A 26,922-nucleotide genomic window follows, 5' to 3' on the forward strand; every position below is an offset into this window, starting at 1 on the left:
TCTCTTTTACTGAGAATAATTATTTATAAAGAAATAAACAACTGACCTTGATTTGATGGTTTCCATCCTAAATTATATACTCGTATAGTTTTATAATTCCTCATTGATTATATTCATATGGTAGGTATTAAGAAAAATACCCAAAGAGATCCACATATACCTTATAGCCATTTAAGGCAGCTTTTTACAGGCAGACAATCCTGGAAAATTTTTCGTAGGAAAGGTGAAATCAGCTTCTGACTCTTTGTAGAACTTCCAATTGCCTAGAAAAGGTCTGCCTCATATAGACTTTCTTTCTAGAGTTCTGATGTTGGGTAACATAATTCCTGAATAATCGAAAGTTACTGAAGGCTTAGGTAATAGAAATAATATGCAAATGATTAATTATGATTTAATGATCAATATAATAGCATGGAGGAATAGGATGATAGTTTATATAATGACGACAGAAGAAAATGAACTTTGAAAGACTTTAATAGTTTCATTAATGCTATAAGAAAAAAAAGAAATCTCTAAGCCAAATAAAAAGTATACCATCCTGACAGTGAGATAATCAACATAAAATGCATGCTGTCACATATTTGGATATGGCTAATATTAGAACTATAGTTCATTTTGCATATTTTATAACCAGGTTTTTATTTTTGTGTGAGAAATAGAAATATTTGAGAAAATGAATGCTTGCAAATAAAATTAATTATTTTTAATTTTTAAAAATAAGTCATGGGAATCTTTGGAAGCAGTATCATGAAGTACTTTGAGTCAGTGAAATGGACTATATCAAAAAATGTTCTAAATAGTAAGAGAAAGGACATTGTTAAAACATTGAGGGAGAAAATATGAAGTAAGGCTTTCCCAATCCTGATAATTTCTTTTAAACACTACTTTTTCTGCACATTCAAACCAGAAACATAGATACTAGAATTTCATTCTTTTCAGTTTTAGAAAAAAATATAAAAACCCATCATTTACAAAATATAAATATGCCCATATTCTTTTCAGTTCTGACAAGCCATTTGGGATATACTAAATGTGTTTAGCTTTTTTCTAGATTGCTCCTCAAAAGTTAAAGAAAAAAAATCTATGCATGCTAGTTTCTTTCCCAATTAATTGGTTTTTATTTTATTCAATTATTATCTATAGTTTCTAAGAATAATCAAAACATTCCATTTGGGGGAGTCATCACAGTGATATTTAGAAGCCATGGAATTTTTTAAAAACCATGATATGGTATTTTAGCTTTATGAAAGGTTACCAAGAGATTAAAAAATCTTATTTTATTTCTATAGTCTCACCTGATTATATTCTTTTACTCCAAATTTTTTCACTCATTATGCTTTCTCCTTGCATTTGTAGTAAGTTACTGTAATAGTTTAAGTTAACAGCCCCTTTGGCTTGTGGAAGTCACATTATCTTCTTCTCAAAACTTACTGTGAAGAATGGCTTGACAAGTCATTTCTAAAAATGACTGATAGCAGTTTATACTGTAACTTCTTGCAAGGGAAGTTTTATTTGAATAGATAATAATGGCTTAATGTAAAGAGGTGAAGCTTCTATTTTGGAGTTTCAAGGATCAGTGAATAGATAGGGTTTGTGGAGGGAATAAAGTGATGAATGGAATGTTTCAGTCTGAATTCAGATTCCATTTGTTTCTTTTATGGTTGTGCATATCTTTTTTTCATAATAAATCCCATGTAGTTGTCCTAGTTCCTTGCTAATAGTTAAATCATTAACATTTGATTATCATATAATATTGTTGTTACTATGTACAACATTCTTCTGGTTCTACTCATTTCACTTTGAATCATTATGTAAAGGTCTTTCCAGTTTGTGTGTGTGTGGGGGGGTGTGCACGTGTGTGTGTGTGTGTGTGTGTGTGTGTGTGATAACCTTGTTTATCATTTCTTATATCCCTATAGTATTCCATTACAATCATATATCTCAACTTGATCAGCCATTCTCCAATTGATGGACATCTCTTTGACTTTTTTAAAAAGCTAATGCCTATCAAAGGAAGAAAGGAGAACCAGGAATATCAGAGCCTCAGCACAGATGATGTTATCTTCACTACAGTAACCAATTTCTTTTCTTAATGTGAAGTTCTGACACTAAACAGGAGTAACACCAAGAGTATCAAGCACAGACATATCTGGCAGAGTCAACAAGCCTTTATCATGTAACAGAGTCAACTCTAGTAAAGATGTGCCTCTTGTATGCAACATATATTGTAATTTAAGTCAATAGTCAAGCTTTCTGGGTACTATTGCCTGGCCCGCATGCCTAAGCTAAATATCACCCCTAAGAAGGAAACATACAGATTATTAATTTCTTTTGAAATCTCTATGGTTTGACCATATCCTTTTCTAATAAGAGCTAAATAAGGACTTTCTATGACCTCTATCTATTTATTCAGATGTAAAACACTGTCAACAAAAGAGTCTTCTTTTTAAAGTAAATACATACCTCCCCATAGTTATATTATCACACTTTTGCCTTTTCTAGAAGGAAGCAGAAGATGCACAAAACATCTAAGAAAAGAAGCCTGCCACTTGAGAGGAACATGTACTACTTCTCTAGGGTATATGGACATTTCTGAGGGGACAAGGGTCTTGAGACCAAGACAACTTTGCACTGGGGAAAGGATAAAGAAAGGCCACAGGAGGACAGTTCAAACTGTGCTCAAAATCTATGTCAGTTGAAACTGTTTCCCAGAAACTACTCGGTTTTATAACAAAAAAATTAGTTGATTAACAAGGACAGAGTGGTTGCCCTGATATAGAGAAGTACTGTAATTCTGTAAATTAAATGATTTAAATAACCTCTTAATTTGCCGCCCTTCCTCAAGTCTCTTCCCCCTCCAAGAAATTTTCTATAAAACTGCCAAAGTTGCATTTCCTGGGCAAGAGTCTGACAATGTCACTCCTCTAAATAATAAACAATAATCTCCAGGGGTTCTCTATATCAATTCAGAGCAAATTAAAAGTTCTTCTGCTTAGTATTTAAAACGTATCAGAATCCATCACCAATCATTTTTTCTTGGCTGATAAGACATTACTGTTTTCCGCATTTGTTGGTCCATCCAAAGTGTTCAATTTGCTATTCCCTACATGCAATTCAATTCCCCATCTATTCCTTTGGACAGGCTCCCTCTATACTAGAAATGTGTTGTGTAATCAGAATCCCTACCAACCTTCAGAGTTCATCTCAAGTAATGAACTGTTTTCTTCAAATCTCCCACCCGACTCCAGTGGCTAGTATCTTCTCCAGAATTTAATATATATTATATATAATGTGTGTTGCATATATTAATATATGTTATATCTATATGTACATATATAATTTTGAGTACATATTGTCTCCCACAATATCACATGAGCTTCTTGACAGCAGAATATATATATATATATATATATATATGTAGTTATTGTATTCCCAGCTTACAACACAGTATGTCACATAATATTTAACAAATGTTTGCTGATGATAGCATGTCATGAATATATGGGAAAGGTCAGCAAATTTTTGTCGAATTTTAAATGAGCAGCAGGAACTCATTATTTAGATATGGCATAGCATTTTTTTGGTACAAAATAATGGACTTATAACAAAAGTTGAGAGTTGTTTTAACTTGGAACAGGCTTCAAAAGTTTGGTTGCTTTTTCTGAAGTAGCTAGGTGGATTGAATCTGAAAAAATTGGCTTAGAAATCTCATTAGAAACATGCTCTCTCACAAGTATTCCAAGGCTCTCTTTCTCAGTTGAGGATAGAAGTACCGAAAAAAACAATCCCGCCTTCTGATGATATTTGGAAAATTTTCACCTGTTCCCATCTGGAATCTGAAAGAACACAGACATAAAAATTAAAATAGGGAGAAATAAAAACTTAAGAACAAACTTTCAAGTTTAATTTGACTTTTGTGTTATATGAGGATTTAGAGAAGATTTTTCACGTTTACTGGTTTTCCATTTAATAGTCAAAACAGACTTCTGAGCCTAACAAAAATAACCAGATTCCTTTTTTACATCATTATGGGCTCACAAAATGAATTTAATAATTCATTGTATTATAGGACTTTTAATGGTTAACAAAATACTTCCAAAGACATTGGAAAGAGTTCATTCGAGAATAGATGGAAAGGGACATCAGTGGCCATAACAATTAGTTATCTAATTTTAGAGGTGAAGAGATTGTCAAGTCCAGGTTGGCCAGGTGACTTGTCCAAAGTTACTAAATAATAAAAATGAGAAGTCATATTTGAACCTGCCTCTGCTGACTTTATAATCACCACTTTTCATGAGGACCTCAAAAATAATATGCTATAAATAGGGTAGGTGTTATTCTCTCTTTACAGAGAAGAAAACAGACTGTGAGAGGCTAAGTCATGTTCTTGTGATCACATAGTAACTGGCAAAGCTGTGACCAAAATCTATCCTTGTGTTAATATTATTCAATGATTTTTTTATTTTTCTTTCCACTAGATTGTAAGCTCTTAAGGTGATAACTCCGTCTTGTTCAACTTTGAATTTCTGACATACTTGATAGGGTACTTTGATAATATGCAGTGGCAATGAGTAGTATCTAGTGAACATATATTAAAAATAATTAAATTCAATCATTGATTAAATATGAAATTAAGTGAATGTTTGTTATATTCAATATTCTAAAGGATTAAAAATGTTCATAAGATTATTGTGGTCTGGTTGAGAGTAAATAAGGCAACAGAAGTAATTATAAGAAAGAATGTTGGCAGTTCCCTAATTAAAAAAAGACATAGGAGATCAGAGAAGGAAGAGTTCATTTATGAATGGAGTGATAAAATTGGGTCCTGAAAAATAAATATACAGATAGGCAAAGTAACAGAGAGATTGGGCATCTGTCTTGACGATTGGGCATATATTCCGATTAATTGAAGTAAATACATTGTAAAGAAGCTGGAAATGTAAGACATTTTTGAGAAATTATGAGTAATTTAATTTAGCTGAATTGGGAGGTATTAAAATATTAGAAGATATACATGAAAAGAGCAGATAGGATGATTGAATTAGCTCTGAGTAGCCTCAGGTTTTGGATTTGGCATAGATTAACCACTCACAAAGAGAGTAGTGCTAGTCAATGCCTTTAATTTCAATTATCAAGGGATATAGAAATCAAAGATATGTGATGCAGAATTAGATCCAATCTCTGTTATGGTCCATAGATGCATTCCTTTCTCTATGATTACTTCTATACCAAACGCAGTATGCTTCACTAGTATGAGGAAAGGGGATACTTGAGCAATTGCCAAATGAAGTCAGAGGCATATCTTTCCCTTTCTCTATTTTATCAGTTTCATTTTTATTTCCCTGCCCTTATTTAGTAAAATTCTGAATATGCCCATTTCCCTTTATTCTAATGTATGCACAAATATGGCCTTGTGGTCTTGTGAAAGAAACTAAGCTAAACTAGGCAAAGTACTCTTTAATTTAAGGTTTCTGACTATGAAATACAGAAGTCTTTTGAGAAGGGTAATAACAATCAGCATTTTCATTTCATAGTTTATCTTTTCCACAAAGTATTTTTCTTATCAAAAGGTACATAATTACTTCTGTGGTTTCCAATATTTTACAGGAATGATAGGAAGAAAAGAGTAATTTATTTCACAGAGAAAAGTTTGTTTCAGATAGAGAATATACTTTAAGTTTAAGAAAGGGATTGTCAATAAGTTTTGTATTTGTAAGAGCATTGCCTTTTACATTTTGTCTTTATTATAGTATAATTTTCCTACTTGTTTTATTATTATTATTTCCATTTATTTGCCTGGCTAGGTTTTGGAATGACTATGATTTCTTGAAAGCCTTGCCAATTAAACATAGGTTCTGTCATATCCTACCAAGTTGAAAAGGTGTTTAGTACTAAGTTCATGACAGATAACATATGGTAGAGAATTCAGCTTTGGACTTAGGGCTATACTACTAATCAACTTCAGGATTAGTGAAGATCCTAATATTCTTGACAGTGGGATAAAAGAAGCAGAGAGGCAATTTCAGGGTATATGAATTAGGGAGTATTAAAATTCATGATTATGTTTATAAGAGGAGAGATAATTAAGAACAATTGAGAGCAAAATTGTAAGAAGTATATAGAGAACAGTTATGTTAATGACTGAGTGCCTATGGGAGAATTGGGAAATTGGAAGATACGGCACTTTCTATGGGAGAGAAATTATTTAGCTAAAATGATTTCTTATACATCAAAGTTAAAATGAAGGCTTGTGTGCAAATTTGGAAAACTAGCAATGGTTCTTTATAGAAATAAGTTCAGTAAAGAGGTTAGAGTCTGATTCACCACTATTTCAGGTAGTAAGAAAGTGGAATTTTTGTGGAATTCTGAGACTTTAATTTTTTTCCTATGAAGGCAATACCAATATGAAGAGAGTTCCCCTAATCAGATTCTGTATATACATATTGCTATTAATAGCAGTAGAGATATCTATATTTATATCTACATCTCTAGATATATTGATTGAGAATATATCTTTTAAGATAGGGATTTCTATAAGAATATATAGGGCTACTGTAGAACTTTAAGGTTTGCAAAGCACTTTACAAATATTATTTTATTTGATCCTCATAGTAATCCTTGGAAGTAAGCATTATTTTTATCTCCCTTTTATAGATGAGAAAACAGAGTGAAAGAGGTTAAAATTAAACCATGTACTAGATACAGGTCCTAATGACTTGAGAGAGATGAATGTTAAAATTTTAATGTGAGCATTTAGAACTTATAATTTGGCAAATGAAACTAAATAGAGCTTGACTTGTCTTGCTGTTTATCTGGGGGAAAAAGATTGAAAAAATGCTTATAAAAGAAATTAATATGAAAAGAATGTTGTGTGGATGTTTCTGCTTCTTGGGAGCTAAGATAGTGAAGTAAGGAATGTTCCAGGCTCACCCAAAGCCATTCCCAAAAATGCACAAAAAATAAAAAAAAATCCTGAAACCTTAGGAATATAGGAGGGTGTCCATCTCACTGGTGTGAGAAGAAAGAGGAAACCAGTGTATGTAGTTCTAGTAGATATGCCAGAGTGGGGACCAGATCACTTCATGAGACATCAGGTGAATCAGCAGTAGGTGCAACATAATCTGGCTGGACAAAACACCTGCAAATCTCCCCACAAGAAACCATCTGGGCCACTGTTTGGCACCCAAAGACAGCTGGACCTACCCCAAGCAACAGAGCAGACTACACAGCAAGTTTGAAACAGTGCTTCTTTTACACCATGAGCACAGCAGAACTTCAACATATAGGCAAGAGAATGAAAAAAATAACTGGAAAAATGAGCAAAAGACAAAAGAAAAAACCTGACCATAGAAGTTTATTTAACTGACAGGGAAGATCAGGATAGAAACTTGGAAGAGAACAACAATGCCAAATTAAAAGCATGTGAAAGGAAAATGTGAAAGGGTTTTAGGTCCCAAAAGAACTGCTGGAAGAAGTGAAAGAGAAGTTTTAGGGGGCAGCTGGGTGGCTCAGTGTATTGAGAGCCAGGCCTAGAGATGGGAGGTCCTAGGTTCAAATTTGGCATCAGACACTTCCTAGCTGTGTGATCCTGGGCAATTCACTTAACCCGCATTTCCTTTAAAAATAAAATAAAAAATAAAGAGAAGTTTTAAAATAAAATACTAAGGAAATTGATAGAAAGAGTCAAAAGCTTAGAAAAAATTCAATGAAGAAAAAACTCTAAAAACTAGACTGGGATCAATGGAAACGGAGACACACAGACACACAAACACTGAAGAATACAACTTTGTAATAAGTAGAATTGGCCAAATAAAAAAGAAAACATAAAAGCTCAGGGAAAAATAATAACTCCCTTAAACTAGAATTGACCAAATGGAAGCTAATGACTCCATAAAACTTCAGGGAGTAAAAAAAACAAAATCAAAAGAATAAAAAAGGAGAAGAAAATCAGAAATATTTCATTGAGAAAAAACAAACAAACCAACTGACTTGGAAAATAGATCTAAAAGAGATAATCTAAGAAATATCTGGATACCTTAAGCCATGGTCAGAAAAAGAGTTTGGACACAATATTATAAGAAATCTCTAAGGAAAATTGTCCTGATATCCTTGAACTCTAAAGGAAAATAGAAATTGAAAGAATCTACCAATTACATCTTGAAAGACATCCCAAATTTAAAATTACTAGGGCTATTATAGAGAAATTCTAGAACTCCTTAGCCAAGGAAAAATTACTATAAACATCCTGGAGGAAACAATTCTAACAGCAAGGAGCTACATTCAATATTACATGAGCACATAGCAGCTTCTATGTTAAAGGACCAGAGGGTGTGGAATATGATATTCTGAAAGGAAAAATGTCTAAGATTACAAGCAAAAAATCACCTCCTATTGGAACTGAACACAATTCACCAGGGAAACATGATATTTAAATAAATTAGGAATTCTTGATGCAAAGATCTGAGCTGAAAAGAAAAATCAAGGATCAAATTTGACATTCAAGAGAAGCATATAAAGGTAAACAGAAAAGTGAAAACTTAAGGAATTCAATAAGATTAAACTGATTATATTACAGCATGAGAAGTTTATAATTAAAATATTTAAGATATCTATGATACTAGAGATATTTAAGGTACTTAACATACTAAAAATGCTAAAGATACTATAGATGCTTAAGAATTTTATTACTATTCAGGCAGTGAGAATATATCTCTCACAGAAGGAAGGGGTCAAGTTAAATAAGATGGAATGATATCTCAGGGAAAAAAAAACTAAGGGATGAGAAAGAGAAATAGACAGGGAGAAAAAAAAAGAAGAGAGTGAAGGGGATAAATTTCATAGGAAGACATACATAAGAGTCAATACAGTGGAGAATATTGGAATTAGCTCAAAGTAGGACATACATCAATACTCAGCTGACTCTAGAAACTTATCTCTCAAGGCTCTCCTTGACCATGAGTCCACTACTCCCTTGCTTTGCAGGGCCTGATCCTCTTTTATGACATTCCTTGAGATATCAGACTAATGGTATCCCTAGACAGAAGAAACTTTGAACATTGAACAAATAGGTCTCTTTATGGCTCTTGGTCAGGTCCTCAGCAAGGAACTCGCGTACTACTAGGTTGAAGCCCCAGCTCAAAGATCCAGGAATTCCATCTGGATCTTTCCCAGATCCCTTCTCTTCTCCCATGATGCTTTGTTCTCCAACTGATGTAGTTGTCACTCAAGCCCCTCATGCAAAATTCCATTTCTCTCTTTCTTGCATCCTTCCTTACACCCTTCAAAGAGTAGAGGATAGTAGATAGTAGAGTGGATTAAAAATTGGAACCTTATAATATGTTGTCTACAAGAAACACATTTAATCCAGGAAGACAAATAAAGGGTAAAGTGCTAGAGCAAAATTTATTCTGCTTCAGCTAAAGTAAAAAATAAATAAATGAATTAAATCATGATCTCAGGCAAAGTAAAAGTGTAAGGGCCAGAATATAAGAGGTAAAAATAAAAGGTCTGGACTAAATTTAAGAGTGTGGACACCAGCAATTAATATATCTCAAGTCAGAATGACTTTTTGTGGTAGTTTATTTACAAAAAGAGAAAGAGTAAAATTAAGAAAATCAGATAGAGTAGATATTTATTCTGGCCAGGTCTGAACCAGGCAGGGCTTAAGAGGTCCCAGCAAAGTGGGCCCAGGGGTAAATTAAACAAGGGTTTTAGCCAGGAGGCCTCCTCCAAGATGAGGGGCCTCTCTACAGACTAGTACCTCCAGAAAAATGAGGAAAGAGAGTCAGCCTTTTTCACTCACCCACTTGGTAGTTTTAAGGGAAAATTCAAGAGCAGTCCAAGGTCCCCAAGCTCCTTCAAGTCAAGTTCCAAGGTGAAAGACCTGGTCACAGAAAGTTCTTGCCACTTTTAAAGACCCCTCCTTTACTTACTTCCTGTGCCTTCCTTCCACTTTTACATGGACCAATTATAGCTATAGTTTTGCTTAGGACTGCCTAGGATGCAGTCAGTGCAACCCACTTTCACACACATGGGACACAGACCTCCCCATACTTAAGAATAAGTGGGGCATATATGCTTTTGGTGATTAAATCTAAAAAATGGCAGGGAAGAATTAATCCCATCTTCACAGAAGTAAAAATTAATTTATTCAAAATAGATAAGGAAGGAAATTATATCTTGATAAAAGGTATCTTAGAAAATGAAACAATATTAATACTACCAAATATATATGCCCCAAATGACAAATCATCCAATTCCTAAAGGAGAAATTAGATGAATTATAGGAGTAAAAATATAAAAATATAAAAAATATAAAAATATATATAATATATATATATAAAATATATAAAAATATTAAAAAAATATTAAAAAAAACTGTACAACGAGGGTACCTTCACCTTTCCCCCTCAGAACTAGATAAATCCAACCAAAAATAAACTAGAAAGAAGTTAAGGAGGTAAATAGCATTTTAGAAGATTTTGATATGATAGGGCTCTGTAGAAAACTGAATGGAAACAGAAAGTAATATACATTTTCTCAGTAGTGCATGACACCCTCATAAAAATGGATCATATAATAGAGCATAAGAACAGCCAAATGCTTTAGAAAAGCAGAAATATTAACTGAATTCTTTTTAGATCACAATGCATTAAATACTAAAAGCAATAAAGGGCAACAGAAAGAAAGACTTAAAATTAATTGGAAACTAAATCTTATCATAAAAATGAGTTGGTCCTTTGACCAATAAATAAATAAATAGATCATAGAAATAATCAGTAATTTCATTAAACTAAGTGATTATGCAGAGATAACATGTCAACATTTATGAGAATCAGAGAGAGTAGTACCAAGGTGTCATTTATATCTCTATCAATACAGTAGAGAAAGAATAGTTCAATGAATTGGGCATGCAAGTAAAAATAAAACACTAGAAAAAGTACAAATTTAAAATCCCAGTTAAACATCAAAATGTCAATCTTAAAAATTAAAGAAGAAATTGTAAGAAAACCATTGGACTAATAAATAAGACAAGGAGCTGATTTTATATGGGGAAAGCAATAAAATACATAATCTACTGGTTAATTTGATTTTATAAACTGGAAGCAGAAAATCTATCAGTATCAAAAATAAAAAAGCCTAATTCATAAGCAATAAGGATCAAATTAAGACAATTATTAGGAATTACTTTGCCCAACTATTCTAATTAATATGACAAGCTAAGTGAAATACATGAATATTTCAAAAAATATAAAATGCTTAAATTAACAGAAAAGGAACTAGAATACTTAAACAAACAAAACTCAGAAAAGGAATAAGAAAAGAATAAGAAAAATAATAAAAGGTACCAACAAAATATCAACGAATTCTCTAAGATGTGAATTCTACCTAACATTCAAAGAACATTTAAATGTAACACTATATAAAGTATTTGAAAATCTGTCGTGGAAAAATTCTACCAAATTACTTTTATGGTGCTGATACCTAAATCAGGAAGAAGCAAAAGAAGAGTAAGAAAATTATAGACCAATCTCCCTAATGTATATTGATAAAAAAAATTCTAAACAAAATACTAGAAAGACTATTGCACCAGAATATCAAAGAATCATACACTATAACCAGGTGAGTTTTATATTCAGAATGCAAAGATGGCTTAATATTTGTAAAACTATCAGAATACTTGATATCTAATGGGAAAACTATGAGCATATAAAAAAACCTAATGGAAATCATATGATTATCACAATGGATTGCAGAAAAAATATTTTGACAAAATAGAAAACCCATTCCTTATGAAAACATTAGAAATAGTGCAATAAAAGGATCTTTTGTTAAAATGATAAATGATAGCCATCTAAAATTACAAGCAAACATTATTTTTTATGGAGATAAGCTAGAAGCCTTCTGAGTAAGATCTGAGGTGAAGCTAGAAGATGTCTATTTTTACCACTACTATTTAATACTATTCTAGAAATGCTAACTATAGCAAGAAGAGAAGAAAAATAAATTTAAGGGATTAGAATAGAAATTGAGGCAACAAAATTATCATTTTGCCAATGATATGATGATATTCATAGAGAATCTCATTGATCAGCCAAAAAAACTAATAAAAATAAACTTTAGAAAAGCTGCAGGGTATAAAGTAATTCCACATATATCATCAGCATTTTTATATGGCAGCTAATAGCAAGACATTAAAAAAGAAATTCTATTTAAAATAATTGTATTTAATATAAAATACATGTGCATCTTCCTAAAAAAAAATACCCAGGAACTATATGAACACAATTACAAGAAAAAAAAAACTTTTTCACAAAAATAAAGTAAAATTTTAAAATTTTAAAAACAGTAACTGCTTATGATTAGATCAAGCCAATATAACAATGACACTTTTGACTAAATTGATTTACTTATTCATTTCCTTACCAAAGTACTTGAAAGTTTATTACATAGAGTCAGAAAAACATAACAAAACTTATCTGGAATAATAACGAGAATTAATGGAAAATAAATAAAGGAAGAATGCCTAGACATAACAGATCTCAAACTATATTATAAAGTAGCAATCATAAAGACAAACTTGTATTAGCTAAGTAATAGGACAGTGAATCAATGGAATATATTTGGCGATTAACATCAGTAATTAATGCCTATAATAACCTAGTATTCAGTTATCTCAAAAATCCAAGCTTTTGGGAGGACTCACTATTTGACAAATATTCCAAGGAAAATATTGACAAATAATATGGCAGAAGCTAGGCATAAACCAACATCTCATAATGTTGTCAAAAGTCAAAATGGGTGTATGATCTAGAAATAAGGATGGTACTACAAACAAGTAGGGAAATAGAGAACAGTATATCTGTCAGACCTACACATAAGGGAAGACTATGATAAAACAAGACATATAGAACATTATGAGAAGTAAAATGGATAATTTTGATTATATTAAATTTAAAAGTTTTTGTACATACAAAACCAATGCAACCAAGGTTAGAATGGAAATTTAAAAATTGGAGGAATACTTTATAAATGGCTCTAAAAAAGTCCTCATCTCTCAAATATGTTGAGAATGGAGTCATATTTATAAGAATAAAATTCATTTCCCAATTGAAAAATGGTTAAAGGATATGAACAGGCATTTCTCAGAAGAAGAAATCAAAACTATCAATAGTGATATAAAAAATGAAAATTCAGGTATATGTTGATGTTGATGTTGGTGATGGAATACAATTGTGCTAAAAGGAATAATAAAGTGGAGAAGTTCCATGGAGACTGGAACAACCTCCAGGAAGTGATGCAGAGCAAGAGGAGCAGAACCAGGAGAACATTGTACACAGAGACTAATACACTGTGGTATAATCGAACGTAATGGACTTCTCCATTAGTGGCGGTGTAATGTTCCTGAACAATCTGCAGGGATCTAGGAGAAAAAAACACCATTCATAAGCAAAGGATAAACTATGGGAGTGGAAACACCGAGGAAAAGCAACTGCCTGAATACAGAGGTTGAGGGGACATGACAGAGGAGAGACTCTAAATGAACACTCTAATGCAAATACTATCAACAAAGCAATGGGTTCAAATCAAGAAAACATCTAATGCCCAGTGGACTTACGTGTCGGCTATGGGGGGTGGGGGGGGGAGGAAAAGAAAATGATCTATGTCTTTAATGAATAATGCTTGGAAATGATCAAATAAAATATATTTTTAAAAAAATGAAAATTCAAATCACTAATTATTAGTGAAATGCAAATTAAAACAAATCTGAGACACTATCTCACAACATCACACACATTAGATTGGCTAAAATGACCAAAAAGGAAGATGATAAATGTTGAATGCGTTGTGGGAAAAATGGAATACTAATGTGCTGTAAACTAATAAAACCATTGTGGAGAGCTATGGAACTATGCCTAAAGGCCCTAAAACTATGCATTCTCTTGATCTAGCAATATCAGTACTAGGTCTGTATCCCAAAGAAATCAAAGAAAAATGAAAAGTATGTACATGGACATAATTTTTAATAGAAATTCATTTTATATTGACAAAGAATTTGGGAACAGATGAAATAGCTTAATAGAATACAATTGTGCCATGAGAAATAATGAACAGGATATTTTCAGAAAAACCTGGAAAGGCTTATATGAACTGACACTAAGCAAAGTAAGCAGAACCAGGTGAACATTTTACAAAGTAACAGAAATTTAGTATGGTAATCAGCTGAGACAGACCAAATTATTATCAGCAATGCAGGAATCCAAGATAAACCCTAAATAACTATGAAAATTTCTATCTATGGCCATAGAAGGAAATATAGGAGCCTGACTGCAATTTGAAACAGCATTTTTCACTTCTTTTCCTTCATGATTTTTGCTTTTATTGTGATATATGCCTTCATTCATGACGAAGGGAATATGGTAATATGTATTGCATAATGGCATTTTTATAACTTATATAAGGTTATTTACCATCTTAGGTAGTGTGGAGGAGAGGAGAGTAATTATTTTTTAAAAATTGTTTCTACATGTAATTTAAAAATTATAAAAGGACTAAATCAGTTTTTTAAACCCTTACCTTCTGTCTTAGAATCAACACTGTGTATTGGTTCCAAGGCAGAAGAGTGGTAAGGGCTAGGCAATGGGGGATAAGTGACTTGCCCAGGGTCACACAGCTGAGAAGTGTCTGAGGTCAAATTTGAACACAGGTCCTGTTGTCTTTAGGCCTGGTTCTCATCCACTGAGCCACTCAGCTGCCCCCTAACTTTTTTTTTTAAGTATATTGTGCGTAAATGGAACCAGTTGCTAAACAATTATCGGCACACTTCTAGATTCATTGCCGTGCTCAGGATCACTTAGCTAAGCTGTTTTCAACTTAAATCTCCTGTTTAAAATATTCTATGCACTATGCCTATTAGCTGCCATATATATCTATATCTATATCATCTATATCTATATTTATATTTATATCTATATCTTTATCTATATCTATATCTATATCACCTATATCTATATTTATATCTTTATCTATATCTATATCTATATCTATATCATCTATATCTATATCTATTTTATGCACACATGTCTATGGTTATAATTATATATCTTTAGATATAGGGAGATATAGACATAGATATCAATACATTCAAATTCATTAAAGCACACAATACCATATTACATATGTATATAAATACATGCACATATGTAAATACACACACACACACAAAGGCTAGACCTGTCACTTGAAAACTAACCTAAGTTTTGAATGCCTCTATTCATAAGTTTTTCTTTTGTTTGATGATCATTTGTGGTGACAGAAATCCACCAAGAAAATCTACATAAATGGAGCCCTAACCCACTCTGATAAAAGTGAAGGTCATTGAAGTAACAGTATAATTAGTTGTCTTATTTTATTTTATCTAATTGTATTTCCTGTAAGAAAAAGGACCATTTGTACAAATAATGAAAAAGACAAGCAAGACATGAAACGACATCTTGACAGAGGTGGTCTTGGAGTCAGGGTCACATGTGCTCCATTCCATGCTTCTGTCTTACTATGTGATTATGTGTTAAATCCCTTCTCCACTATGAGTCTCATACTATTGTTTAAGACAGTATATTGATCACTAAACATCAGGAATTGATGAGACGTTTTAGGAAAAATTAAGACACTAACAGTGAGAACCTCAATAGCCTTCAGAAAAGCTCTCAGTATTCTCACAAAGACAATCTGATGTTCTCATATCTCAGCATATTTTGTTTTCAGCCCTTCAGTAGGCAAAGGAAGAGACCTCCAATACACTATAGTCAGGAACTTCACAAGTTCTATTTGTTTTCAACATTTTAAAAGAGTTGACTTAAAGCAAGATCATTCTTTTTTCCCATCTATCTATTTTAGCAGTTAAGTAGAACAGTGGTGAGAGCACTGGCCCTACAGTCTCAACAATTTACCTCTTTATGATTCAAATTCTTTATCTATAAAGTGGTGACAATGATATAACCTACTCTCTAGGATTGTTAACACCATGCTATATTTCCCCTATCATTATTACCACACCATGCATCTTTTTATTTCAATTTGAAAGGGAAGCAATAAGAGTCAGAGAGAGATTGAGACAGAAATTAATTCTATTTCACATTCTCTGAATACTACAGATAATATTCAAGAATGCATTCTCCAATTTTTGTTTTAGATTATGAAGTCTGTACTTTTGGTTTGTGAAGTTATAGTTTCTCTAAGTAAGCCCAGGCCTTTGTCAGTTGGATATAGATATATAATCTTAAATAAACTTATCTTTAGATGTAAGTTAGAGGAAAAAAGTTGGATAACTTTCAAAAGAATGCTATCTGTCATCTAACCCAAAACAACTCATGTAAAGATGAAGGGTGGTTTCTGAAACCACCATATACAGTCAGCATTATTTTACTTGATCTTCAATAAAGCATCAGTCACAGCAGTCTTAAACATATTATTGACCTTATCCTACCATTACAGTAAATCTTTATAGTCCACCCTAAAGAGAGGGAGTGAACCACTAACATGTGAAACATTGCCCAAATATTTCAGACTTCTCCTGGAAAGAAATCACAGCAATTCCAATGACTATCAACTACCCACTGAGCAAGATCCATTTATCATGAAATAGAATGCACTCAGTGGCATACCTTTCAAAGAGATGTAATTAACTATAATTGCAGATGGAGCTTCTCTTGTAAAATATCTTATGTTAGTGTTCACTGAAATGAATTTATTTTTTTAAAAAATACTGTAGATAATTAGGAGAGGATTGTTAAAATAAATTTAGAATACTTGAATGAAATAGTGCTACTGTTAAGTGGTTTGCAACTAGTTTACTTATTAGAAATAAGAAACTTCTCAAAGAAAGTTTTAATTTTAATATTCAAAATGGTATGTACCCACTGTTCATTCTGCATGAAGTAATTTTCTAATATGGTAATGTATTTCAAAGGTACAATACATAGAATAATTGACTATCATCAAAGGAAACTATTTTCGTTCCTGTATTTTAGTATTTCTATAGTTTACTTTGAGACAAATTTATAATTAACTCATAACCAGATTTGAATAGTTTATTTTTCTTGTCCTAGGAGAAAAAGCAAATTGTACTATTAATCAGAGATTTAGCATGCTTTGTTTTAATGATAAATGGCTTCTAGCAAGTCAAATATGATGTGAAAATTTTGAATGGTTTTAACAATCTACTTCTCCCTCACCCATATCACTAGAATAGCCATCATAAGAATGGTGATTGTATGGATAGGAACTGGCTCTCTGCATCTCCTCTCCTCCATGATAATCTCTTGTCTATGAAATATTAAATATTTTATATAATATTGGTGAGAATAAGTATGACATAGTGGATAAAAAGCTGGTTTTCCATTTTTTTGCCTAGACTAAAGATGAAACAGGCTCAAGTTCTATGTCTGACATACATTATCTATGTAACCTTAGACAAATAACTTCATTTCTCAATATATCCATATAATTCTTTAAAAATATGTTTCAGAACCATTACTAACTAGATAGATAGAACATCCTCATGGCCAATAAAATAACAGGACTGGTCCAAAAAATAACTAATGCTTGTAACTTTTCTCTGGTAACATAAAGTGTGACTTGTTGAAAAGATTTTAAAAAACTAATAAATTTATTTTTAATTTTGAGGATAAAATTTGAATTTTAAATGAGAACGTGAGGAAAAAATCTCTAGTTCATTGGTAATTGCTGTATAGGATTCTGTTGGAATTTTTTTTCAATACCCTGCATTGGTTCTAAGGCAGAAGAGTGGTAAGGGTTAGGCAATGAGGGTTAAGTGACTTGCCCAGGGTCACACAGCTAGGAAGTGTCTGAGGCCAGATTTGAACACAGGACCAACTGTCTCTGGACTTGATTCTCAATCCACTGAGTCACCCAACTGCCCCCTATACTTGTATTTTATTTTATTTTGGTTTGGCAATGAATGTTCAAAAGGAAACTGAAAGTTAATAATATAAAAGAATATCCTAAAGCCAGTAATGGATAATCCCACTTTTGAAAATGAAGTTTGTCCTTCAAAAGAATCTGCCTGATTAGATACTTGGTAGAACAAAAGGTGAAAGAGAGAGTAGATGAGCCAACTATGTGCTAAGTTCACGAAAAGAAGCTTTAGCACAACTAAGCACTTGGTCAGAACCTGTTATGAACTTGAGAAAGAAAGACACTGAAGCATATTTCTGGAAGACACCTAACAATTTGTAATAACGTCAGAGTTTCCCACAAAATGAAATAGGTTCAGTTCACATACTAGCCTTCTTTTTTATTTAGGACATTTATATTTCAAGTGTCCAATGAAAGTTCAGTAGCTTTTTACATGAAAAGGCACTCCAAGATACTCTGTATCCCAGAAAGATGACTAGAGAAATGGGGAAGGGATACTGGTGAAACAGTATTTGCTTTCATCGATCCATATATAATATAGGCACAGTAGTTCATGGAAGACCAGATGAGAACACAGAGGCAGAAATCAATCTACCATTCAAAATTTATTGAATGCTTACTATTTGCTAAGCACTTTGATACGCTGTGGTTAAACAAAAAAGAAGCAAATGACAGTCCTTGCCCTCAAAGAATTTAAAATGGTTTAGGGGAGTCAACAAGTAATCAAATACAAAGCAAGCTCCCTAGAGGATAAGTCTGACATAATTAACATAGGTAAGTCACAGGAATTAAGAGGGGTTGGGGAAGACTTCCTTTAGAAAAAGCTGGAGTATCTGTTGAGTCCATAATGTATAATAATTAAGACCCAGTGAAATGTTGCAAATAATTTGCATTTGTTATCTAGCTTATTTATGATTGGTGCAGTCATAAAGTAAGCCCTACTAGCATATTTGCTCTCAGATATAAAAGAATTCAAATTAAAAGGGATAGTGGCATGGACAATCTGAAGTCATGGGCAGACTTGTCATTTCCTGATTGAACTTAAAATATATTATGATATGTATAAAATGATGATAAAATGCTGACTATGCCACAGAAGTATATGTCTTTGTTAAGTCCTTAAAAAATTAAATTAATTGTACTTATATAAATTTCCTGAGCATGAGCTGTGTCTCAGACACTTGAATCTATAACTGAAGCATATAGGAATGATAAATCCTAGACAGTATCCTTATTTTCCTTCCCCATTATAATATTTTGTTTGTTCTGTACCCAATCTTCCATATTTGTCCACTTTTATCCTATTATTAAGAAATTAAACCAAAACTTTACTTTTTAAAATGAACATCTGGAAACCATTATATGATTTAATGTGTTGTACAAAACTATAATGATAATATCAAATCCCTTGAATTGAATGTCTCCCATTTCTCCTGCCAGTCATCTACATCAAGCTTGGTTCAAGAACTGTGAACAATGCTCTGAAATGTAGAAGTTTCCTTTACTTGTTAACTCTTGTGTCCAAAATTTCCACTATGCTCTCTTTTGGAATACCTTAGCACTCAATGTCAGCCAAATTTCAACATATTGCCTTGTTCAGGTGACATATCACCATCCATATAAATATTTCTTTTTTCAGAATTATTTATTTATCCCTTAGGAATTTCCATTTGGTAAACTTGCCCACAGAGATGAGGAAATAGGATGGTGAGAGAACTGGAAATCTTGGCATGAAAGAATCTCTTGAAATAATTATACTTTTAAAACATGATGAACATGGAAACATGTATGATAATACATGTATAACACATTTAATATTATCTGCCATTTTGGGGAGGGAGGTGAGAACATGAATCACAAGATATCAGATAATGATTATTAAATTAATTAATTAACACAATCAAAATTGTGTCAAATATGAATATTAAAAAAATTAAAATAAAAAACCAAAAGAATAAAATAAAAAAAATTACAGATGTGTAGCAAAGAGAAAACTTAATGGTTTTCAAGAATTTTAAAGGCTTTAAAATTGGAGAAGAATTAAAATTACTTTTGCTCACAAAAATAAACATCAACTCTAGTGATTAGAATGCTGGGCTTGCAGGGCTTTGTTCAAATTCCACCTTTGAAATTTTGGTATGACCATAGAAAGACCTTTATGAATCTCAGTTTCCTCACATGTAAGATAGGAACAGGGATAACATGCAGTGCCTAGCTTGTGTGATTATTGTGAAGCCTAAATGAGTTGAATGATGTAAAGTGCTTTTCAAAATTTAAAACACTAGTGTCTCTGTTCATATATATATATATATGCAAATATCAATGTATAACATACACACATGGATATATGCACACATTTGTATATGTATGTTTTGGTTGTTATTATTCTTTCTAAAGATGAGCACCAGGAACAAGAAATGAAAGTTGTGTGTAAGCAGATGACTTCAGAATTCAGCAAAGAAACATTTCCTAACAAATAAAATCTTCCAAAATGAGATACTTCCTCAGGAAACAGGAGGTGCCCCATCACTGTACTTCTTCAGATCTAGCTAATTTCCTTGGAAGGAAGTTAAAGAATGGATTAGTAGGTCATGACTATGTAGGTCTCTGATGATGGGACATATCCAAGTTCTTTTCCACTCCCCAAATTCTGATTCCATAACTGTTTCTGAAATAAGGGCTCAGACAGAATAGCATTTAAGACAGGTAAGTTTTGAGAGTAGAGAAACAACCTCAGATGCAGTATTAAAGATAGAGAGCAATATCTTGGGCAAGGTACCAACATGGAAATCCCTGGGCATGAGAACCTGGGCAGGGTTTGAAGGAGAAATGGAGAGATTTAGATTAAATAAACTAGGTTGATCCAGAACCATACAGTGTCAATTGCAAAGTTTTCTCTACTCTCCAGACAATTTGAGGTTTTCTGATTTAGAGCCCTGGTATAAACTCAGGAAATGGACAAAAGTAATATAAATACTTTTATAACAGCATAGAAAAATGGCTTTCTACATAAATGTTTATTTTTAATGCTTTGTTATAGAATTATTGCCTTGTTTTATAATGCATATTTCTAAGAAAAGAGTGAGTCCTAGGATACAAGAAATGCAATCAATGGTTAAATCAAGTTAAAGAAGAACTCTTTTGAATAGAAACAACTGTGTGGTAGAAGTTATCTTATGATTTGCTTCAGAAAAATAATTATTTTGTTGATCCTGAAAGCTGCTTGTATTTTCTTTTAACTTCAGGACACAATTGGAATCGAAATATCTATTACTAATCCTAAACAAAAACAACTCCATTTAGATGTGATATTAACAGACATTTCCCTTAGTGGAGAATCCACACTTACTCTGGAGCCAAATGAAACAAGAACCTATGTGTTCAAATATTCCCCAATGATTACAGGCTCTGTAAATGAAAGGTACGTTTTAGAAAGTCTAATGAATATCAAATGTTTGCATACTGGAATTAGTTTCTGTGACCATGCCTATTTCTTTGCATTCCTTAACCTTTAAGAACATTCTCTTTTATCTTATAGAAGGCAAGTGTAATGTGGCATTTTGATGTGGCCATGTGCTTTCTTCAATGCTTACCATTTTATTCCTTTACAAATTATGTTACATTATTTGTAGTTTTCATATTCGTATCCCCTTTCATTATGAATGTAGTCTGAAACTTCTTGAGTGAAAAAGTGCGCTAAATGAAAAAAAAAAGAACATTTCATTCAAAACAAATGAAAACAAGTACCATTTTCATTTATAGAAATCCATTTAACTTTTTTATTATCTAGAAATTCTCTGAAGAACAGAGAATCTGTATAGGAAATAACCTACCATGGAAACTTTCTGTATACAGACAGACATTTCCTCTGCAAAATATACTGTATAGCACAATAAGCACTTAAGAAAAGTTTATTGACTTTATAAAATTTCTCATGACCTTGCAAATTTAAATGACTTAGCAAGAACCACACAAAGAGTATGTCAGAGGTAAGATCTGAAACTACCTATTACTCCAATTGGTAAAAGTGAAAATCTTATTAACTTTACTATTCTTTATATTAATTTTTGAAGACCAGAATCTTCTGGTACATCGTTATGCCACAGTAGATTTATGCTTTTGTTTTACCAAAGTTCCTTTTTTTGATATTTTGCTAAAATTTTCAATGTAAAATATTTTCATACTTAGAATCAAGAAAATAAGTATGGAATATGTGGTAGATTTGAGATGATATTGAAGTAATTTATTTATATATGTTATATTTGTGAAGATTTTCTAGGATTTTTTTTCTCATTTGGAACTATAGCAATAGCACAGTACTATATACCAGCCACTTTTCCTGTGATATTCCATTTGGATTACTACGTCTCTGTAGAATGGCTCACACTAGTACTGAAATAAATGGTTCTGAAAATGGATTTGGAAAAATGCATTAAGTAAATTATTGATTTTTCACAATTTTTTCACAATATTTCACAATTTTAATTTAAAACACTAAATCTATATAGTTATAAAATTCTCCAAGGGGTTTCACAATGAGCTTGCAAGTTATTTGAAGCTGTGCCCCAGGCTATATATTGCTACTTATTTAAACTTTTGTTTTGCTTCCCTAATAGTAGTCCTGCTAATGCAATTTTGAATATTTCTCTTTCCAGTGTTGTTTTCCAGCCTCATGTGGGTATAGAGTTCTGGTATTTATTGAAATTAACTGCTGAAAAGCCAAGACCAACTACACTGCCTGAAATTCAATGTTACCTTGGAAAGTAAGTTGGGAGTCACTGGACTAATTATCTTCTGCTATTAATATTTTGCTTTAATGTGTTTAGTATTTTACATGAGTTATAATTATTATTTTGTTTTTCTTTTAGTGGAATGTATAAAAATTTTATTTAATTAATTAATTTAGAATATTTTTTCAATAGTTACAAGATTCATGTTCTTCCCCTCCCCTTCCCCAAACCCTCTCCTATAGCTGATGTACAATTCCACTGGGTTTAACATGTGTCATTCATCAAGACTTATTTCCATATTATTGATATTTGCACTAGGGTGATCATTTACAGTCTACATTCTCAAACATATTCCCATCAACCCACAACCTTCTTTTATCTTGATGGAATTCATTTGAGTGGTAAATAAAATGAACCACTTACTTCTTTAGAATAATATTGTGAACGTTACTTTAAACAGAAGTGAATCTATTCATGAAAAAAATATGACTTTTTTCCATTCTGACTTGAAATACTTAAGGCAAATTCACAAAATTTCAGAGTTTAATTTTTGGGGATTGATTGATTTTAAGACCTCAGAATTTTTTTTTTATTCCAACTTTGGTGTGATCATTTCTTCTGGCAAAAGAACCATGCACCAAAAACCATGTTTAAAATAATGACCATGTCCTGTAACAAAACAATCAATTAATTTTTGGATCTTCATTTTTTCCAGAAGGTTTATAGAACTATAGAACTCTTATCTATTGACCTGTATCAGAAGTAGTCCTTATCCTTTCTGGTACCAGGTTGCTATAACCCTGTACCATGGAAAAACTTGTATTCTTGATTCATCATCGCAGACTTGCTGGTTTAATGAGAAGGATACAGAATTGAAGCTGAGAGCTAGTGCAGAAACAACTCCACCTTGTTTATCCTCTATTGTACTTTCGTAGGCCTCAACATTTAGCTCAAGATTATATACTTCAATGATTCAGTCACAGACATTCTGTTGAAGATGGGAGTGGGCACAGATAAAAGGCCAATGGGATTTCTGAATCTCTAAAGTAAGCCCACATTAAAAGCTCATTTTGATCTTTTCCAGCATCCCTATATGTTCATCTTGTTAATGACATTAGTGCTTTATTGACATTGACCTTCTCTGTCTTTGGGTATTATTTACCTCTAGCTTATTTAATATGTCCCTTCTCCTGAATCTGTTTTATCCTTAATGCTAGTTTATCCCATTTTTTACTTTTAGAAGAAAATAACTGATGATCATAATCCCTGACAAACTCTTAGGACAATGGTAATACAGCTCATCGAATAAGCAATATCATCTAGCTTTAATATACTTTAAGATATATATATATATACTGACATGACATGATATAACATATGATACTATATATGTGACATATGTATAACATTTTATATGCATATATAATAATATATACATACAATATCATTCCGTCTTCATAACAAAACTGTGAGTGAATATTATTATTCCCTTTTCATAGATAAGGAAACTGAGCTTGAGAGAGATTAAAGTGATTTTCCCTGAGTTACAGAGCATCTATATGTCTGGTAGTATTTTAATTCAGATCTTCCATGTCCCACACCAATTTTGATTCTGCCACCTACCTGTTTAATGTCAAATAAGTGGAAGCCTGATTCTGAATGATGAAGATTTTCAATAACTCATGTGTGTTCTATTATGTTGTTTCTGCTCATTTTTATTAAATCTACACAAGAATTGGATGGGATACATTGGATGTTGCCTTTACTTCTCTTAAAAATATTTTCTTATGAAAATTGTTTCAGTTGGCTGAATATATGGAAAATCTATTCATGTATCTACATGAAAAATTAAGATTTCATCATTAATCTCCCAGGGAAGAATTTTATATCTTTATAAAAGATCTTTCTGACAAGATTTTATAATAACTATTTTAAATGGTCCAGGGGGCATGATAAATATTTTATCATGGCTATTGTAAAATAGAAAGACCAAGATGAAATAATAGCACTATTTAACAATAGATCAAAAGCTAGAACAATTATGTATTATTAAATTTTAATTTTGTCCATTAGTTAAGTGGACAGGGTATTTTGAAAACAGCAATTATTAAGTATCTCTGATATAAAACCTCTTACCATGCACTTGCAACTTCATTTTAGCATCCACATGTGATTTATGGTGAAATCGGTATGTAAGGTCAGGTTAGATTAGATGATCCTTAAATTTCCTTCCAGCCCCTTGGTTTTTTGGCAGTCATTTAAACACTATATTTTTCTCTCTTTTTTCCTGCTTTTTTTTTCTTCTACACAGTACAGGCAATTTTCTTAACTCTCTGCTTGAAGAATGTAAGTTTTAAGGATTGTGGACTTAAATTCTGAAAGTGCCTCTAGGTTACTTCAATTCACTAAGCTATAACATTATTTAAAATCCCTAGGAAAAATATTCTTTGTTTTCATAAGTCAACAAAAATTTTGAAGTAGATCTCATTTCAAAACTACAAAAACCTTCTGGAAAAAACCCTCAATCATAATTTCTTATCCTCCAGCAATTTTTATAATGCACATTATGAAATTGCAAATGTACCCAGATTTTATATCTTCTTACATTATTCTCCAACACACACATATATATAATGTCAACACTTGCTTTTACATTTATACACTATTTCATTTTAGAAATCACCTACGCTGGAAAGGAACTCAGATAATTTCATTTTCCATTAAACATTCAAGCAGAATGCTAGATCTCTCTTTTTATTGGATTAATTTCATATAGGAAACAATATTACAACAAATACTGTTCATTTCTTCTAATATAGAGACTCTAATATTAGATGATATACTATATATGATATTATAATTACCTATGTATTTATATAGACCTATGTGTGTATGCGTATACAGATAAATACACATGTATATTTGAATATACATGCATGCAAACATATAATGATGTTTGTAGTTATTTCTACCAACATCTTATAATGGAAAAATGCACGTATGTATATTTGCACATATATAAATGCATTCCCATATGTGTATTGAATGATGCTACCATGATAGAGAAAGCATAGTTGGCCCATGTGAGAAAAGGAGTAAGGTTAAGTGCTGATTCTTCTTAGTAAAACTATGCTGCTTCCTAGTGATCTCTATTTCCTTTTATATGTTTCCATAAACTGTCCATTTAATGCTGCACTCTAAAACTTTTAATGGAGATAGATGTCAAAATCAAGAGTATATATTTTAGAGGAGCCATACTTCTTCTTTTTATGGAAATTTAAAGCAAAGTAAAATTGATACTACTTCCAATCTTTTGGCTACCATTCCTCCCCTTCTGAACCATCTAAAATTAATAGAAACAGTTCAATAATTGAATTTATGAATTCTTTTTGCTACCAAGGGTGCAATTTCCCCCCCTTTCAATTCAACAGACCTTCAAAAAGTGACTGTGTGCAAAGCAATATGGAATGTGATGAGTATAGTGAGTATATAAAATCGAAAACTCCCATTAGTTAGAGGAAATAGAATAGGTCCATGCATAACTATAAGTGCAACAATCTTTACGTTTTCTCCTGAGTTGTTCTCTAGGAAATACTTTTTAGAGCAATTTATTTTTTGAAGGCTTCTTATTCTCAAGTCATCATTCATTTCCCCTTTTTGTATGTCCATGAAATCATAACTGCCTTTTCTTGGACTTTTAATAATAGGCTTTCCTCATGCATAGATTTACATTTCACCCTTTGATCACTGACATTTAATCAATTAGTCATCATTTATTAATCTGGAGGACATGGGAAGATCCTTGAATTGGGCTTTTTCATTTTACATATGGGGAAACAGGTCAAGAGAAAACCTATAGGTTTGTTATTTTTTTAATTGTATTTCTTTGCATGTTTTAACATTCATTATAATTTTTTTTGAATTTCAAATTCTCTTCTTCCCACTACCTTTTCCTTACCCACTGAAAAGGTGAGCAATATGATATCAATTATATGTTCACATGTTTTTAATGGGAGAGTTAGGAGTAGAACTCTGGTCTTTTAACTAGTGTTCTTTCCTTACAATCTGCAAATTCCCTTGACTATTGTTTCCCTCAGTATTGACCATGAACTTGAAGACAATGTTTTTTCCTTAGAACTATCCCATTAGGGCTTATGTGAAATATTATTTAACTTCTTTTACACCTTTGCCAAGAAAATACACATTCTGACTTTTGAGTTTGGTTCACTAAACGTGTTATGAGAACATATTTTTC

General features: G+C 32.0%; 1 protein-coding gene across 4 annotated transcripts in view; it reads left to right on the top strand.

The window, feature by feature from the left end:
- CFAP47 (cilia and flagella associated protein 47) overlaps positions 1–26,922 on the top strand; it is an 886,918-nt gene that overhangs the window by 547,863 nt on the left and 312,133 nt on the right. For all 4 annotated transcript variants that reach the window (XM_016433371.2, XM_056826271.1, XM_007493353.3 and 1 more), the window contains 2 exons: positions 21,183–21,358; positions 22,593–22,700. In XM_016433371.2, the coding sequence (XP_016288857.2) occupies positions 21,183–21,358; positions 22,593–22,700 (284 nt within the window). The remainder of the gene's footprint in view (positions 1–21,182; positions 21,359–22,592; positions 22,701–26,922) is intronic.

The sequence above is a fragment of the Monodelphis domestica genome, chromosome 4, assembly GCF_027887165.1.
Source record: "Monodelphis domestica isolate mMonDom1 chromosome 4, mMonDom1.pri, whole genome shotgun sequence".
Classification (NCBI taxonomy): domain Eukaryota; kingdom Metazoa; phylum Chordata; class Mammalia; order Didelphimorphia; family Didelphidae; genus Monodelphis; species Monodelphis domestica.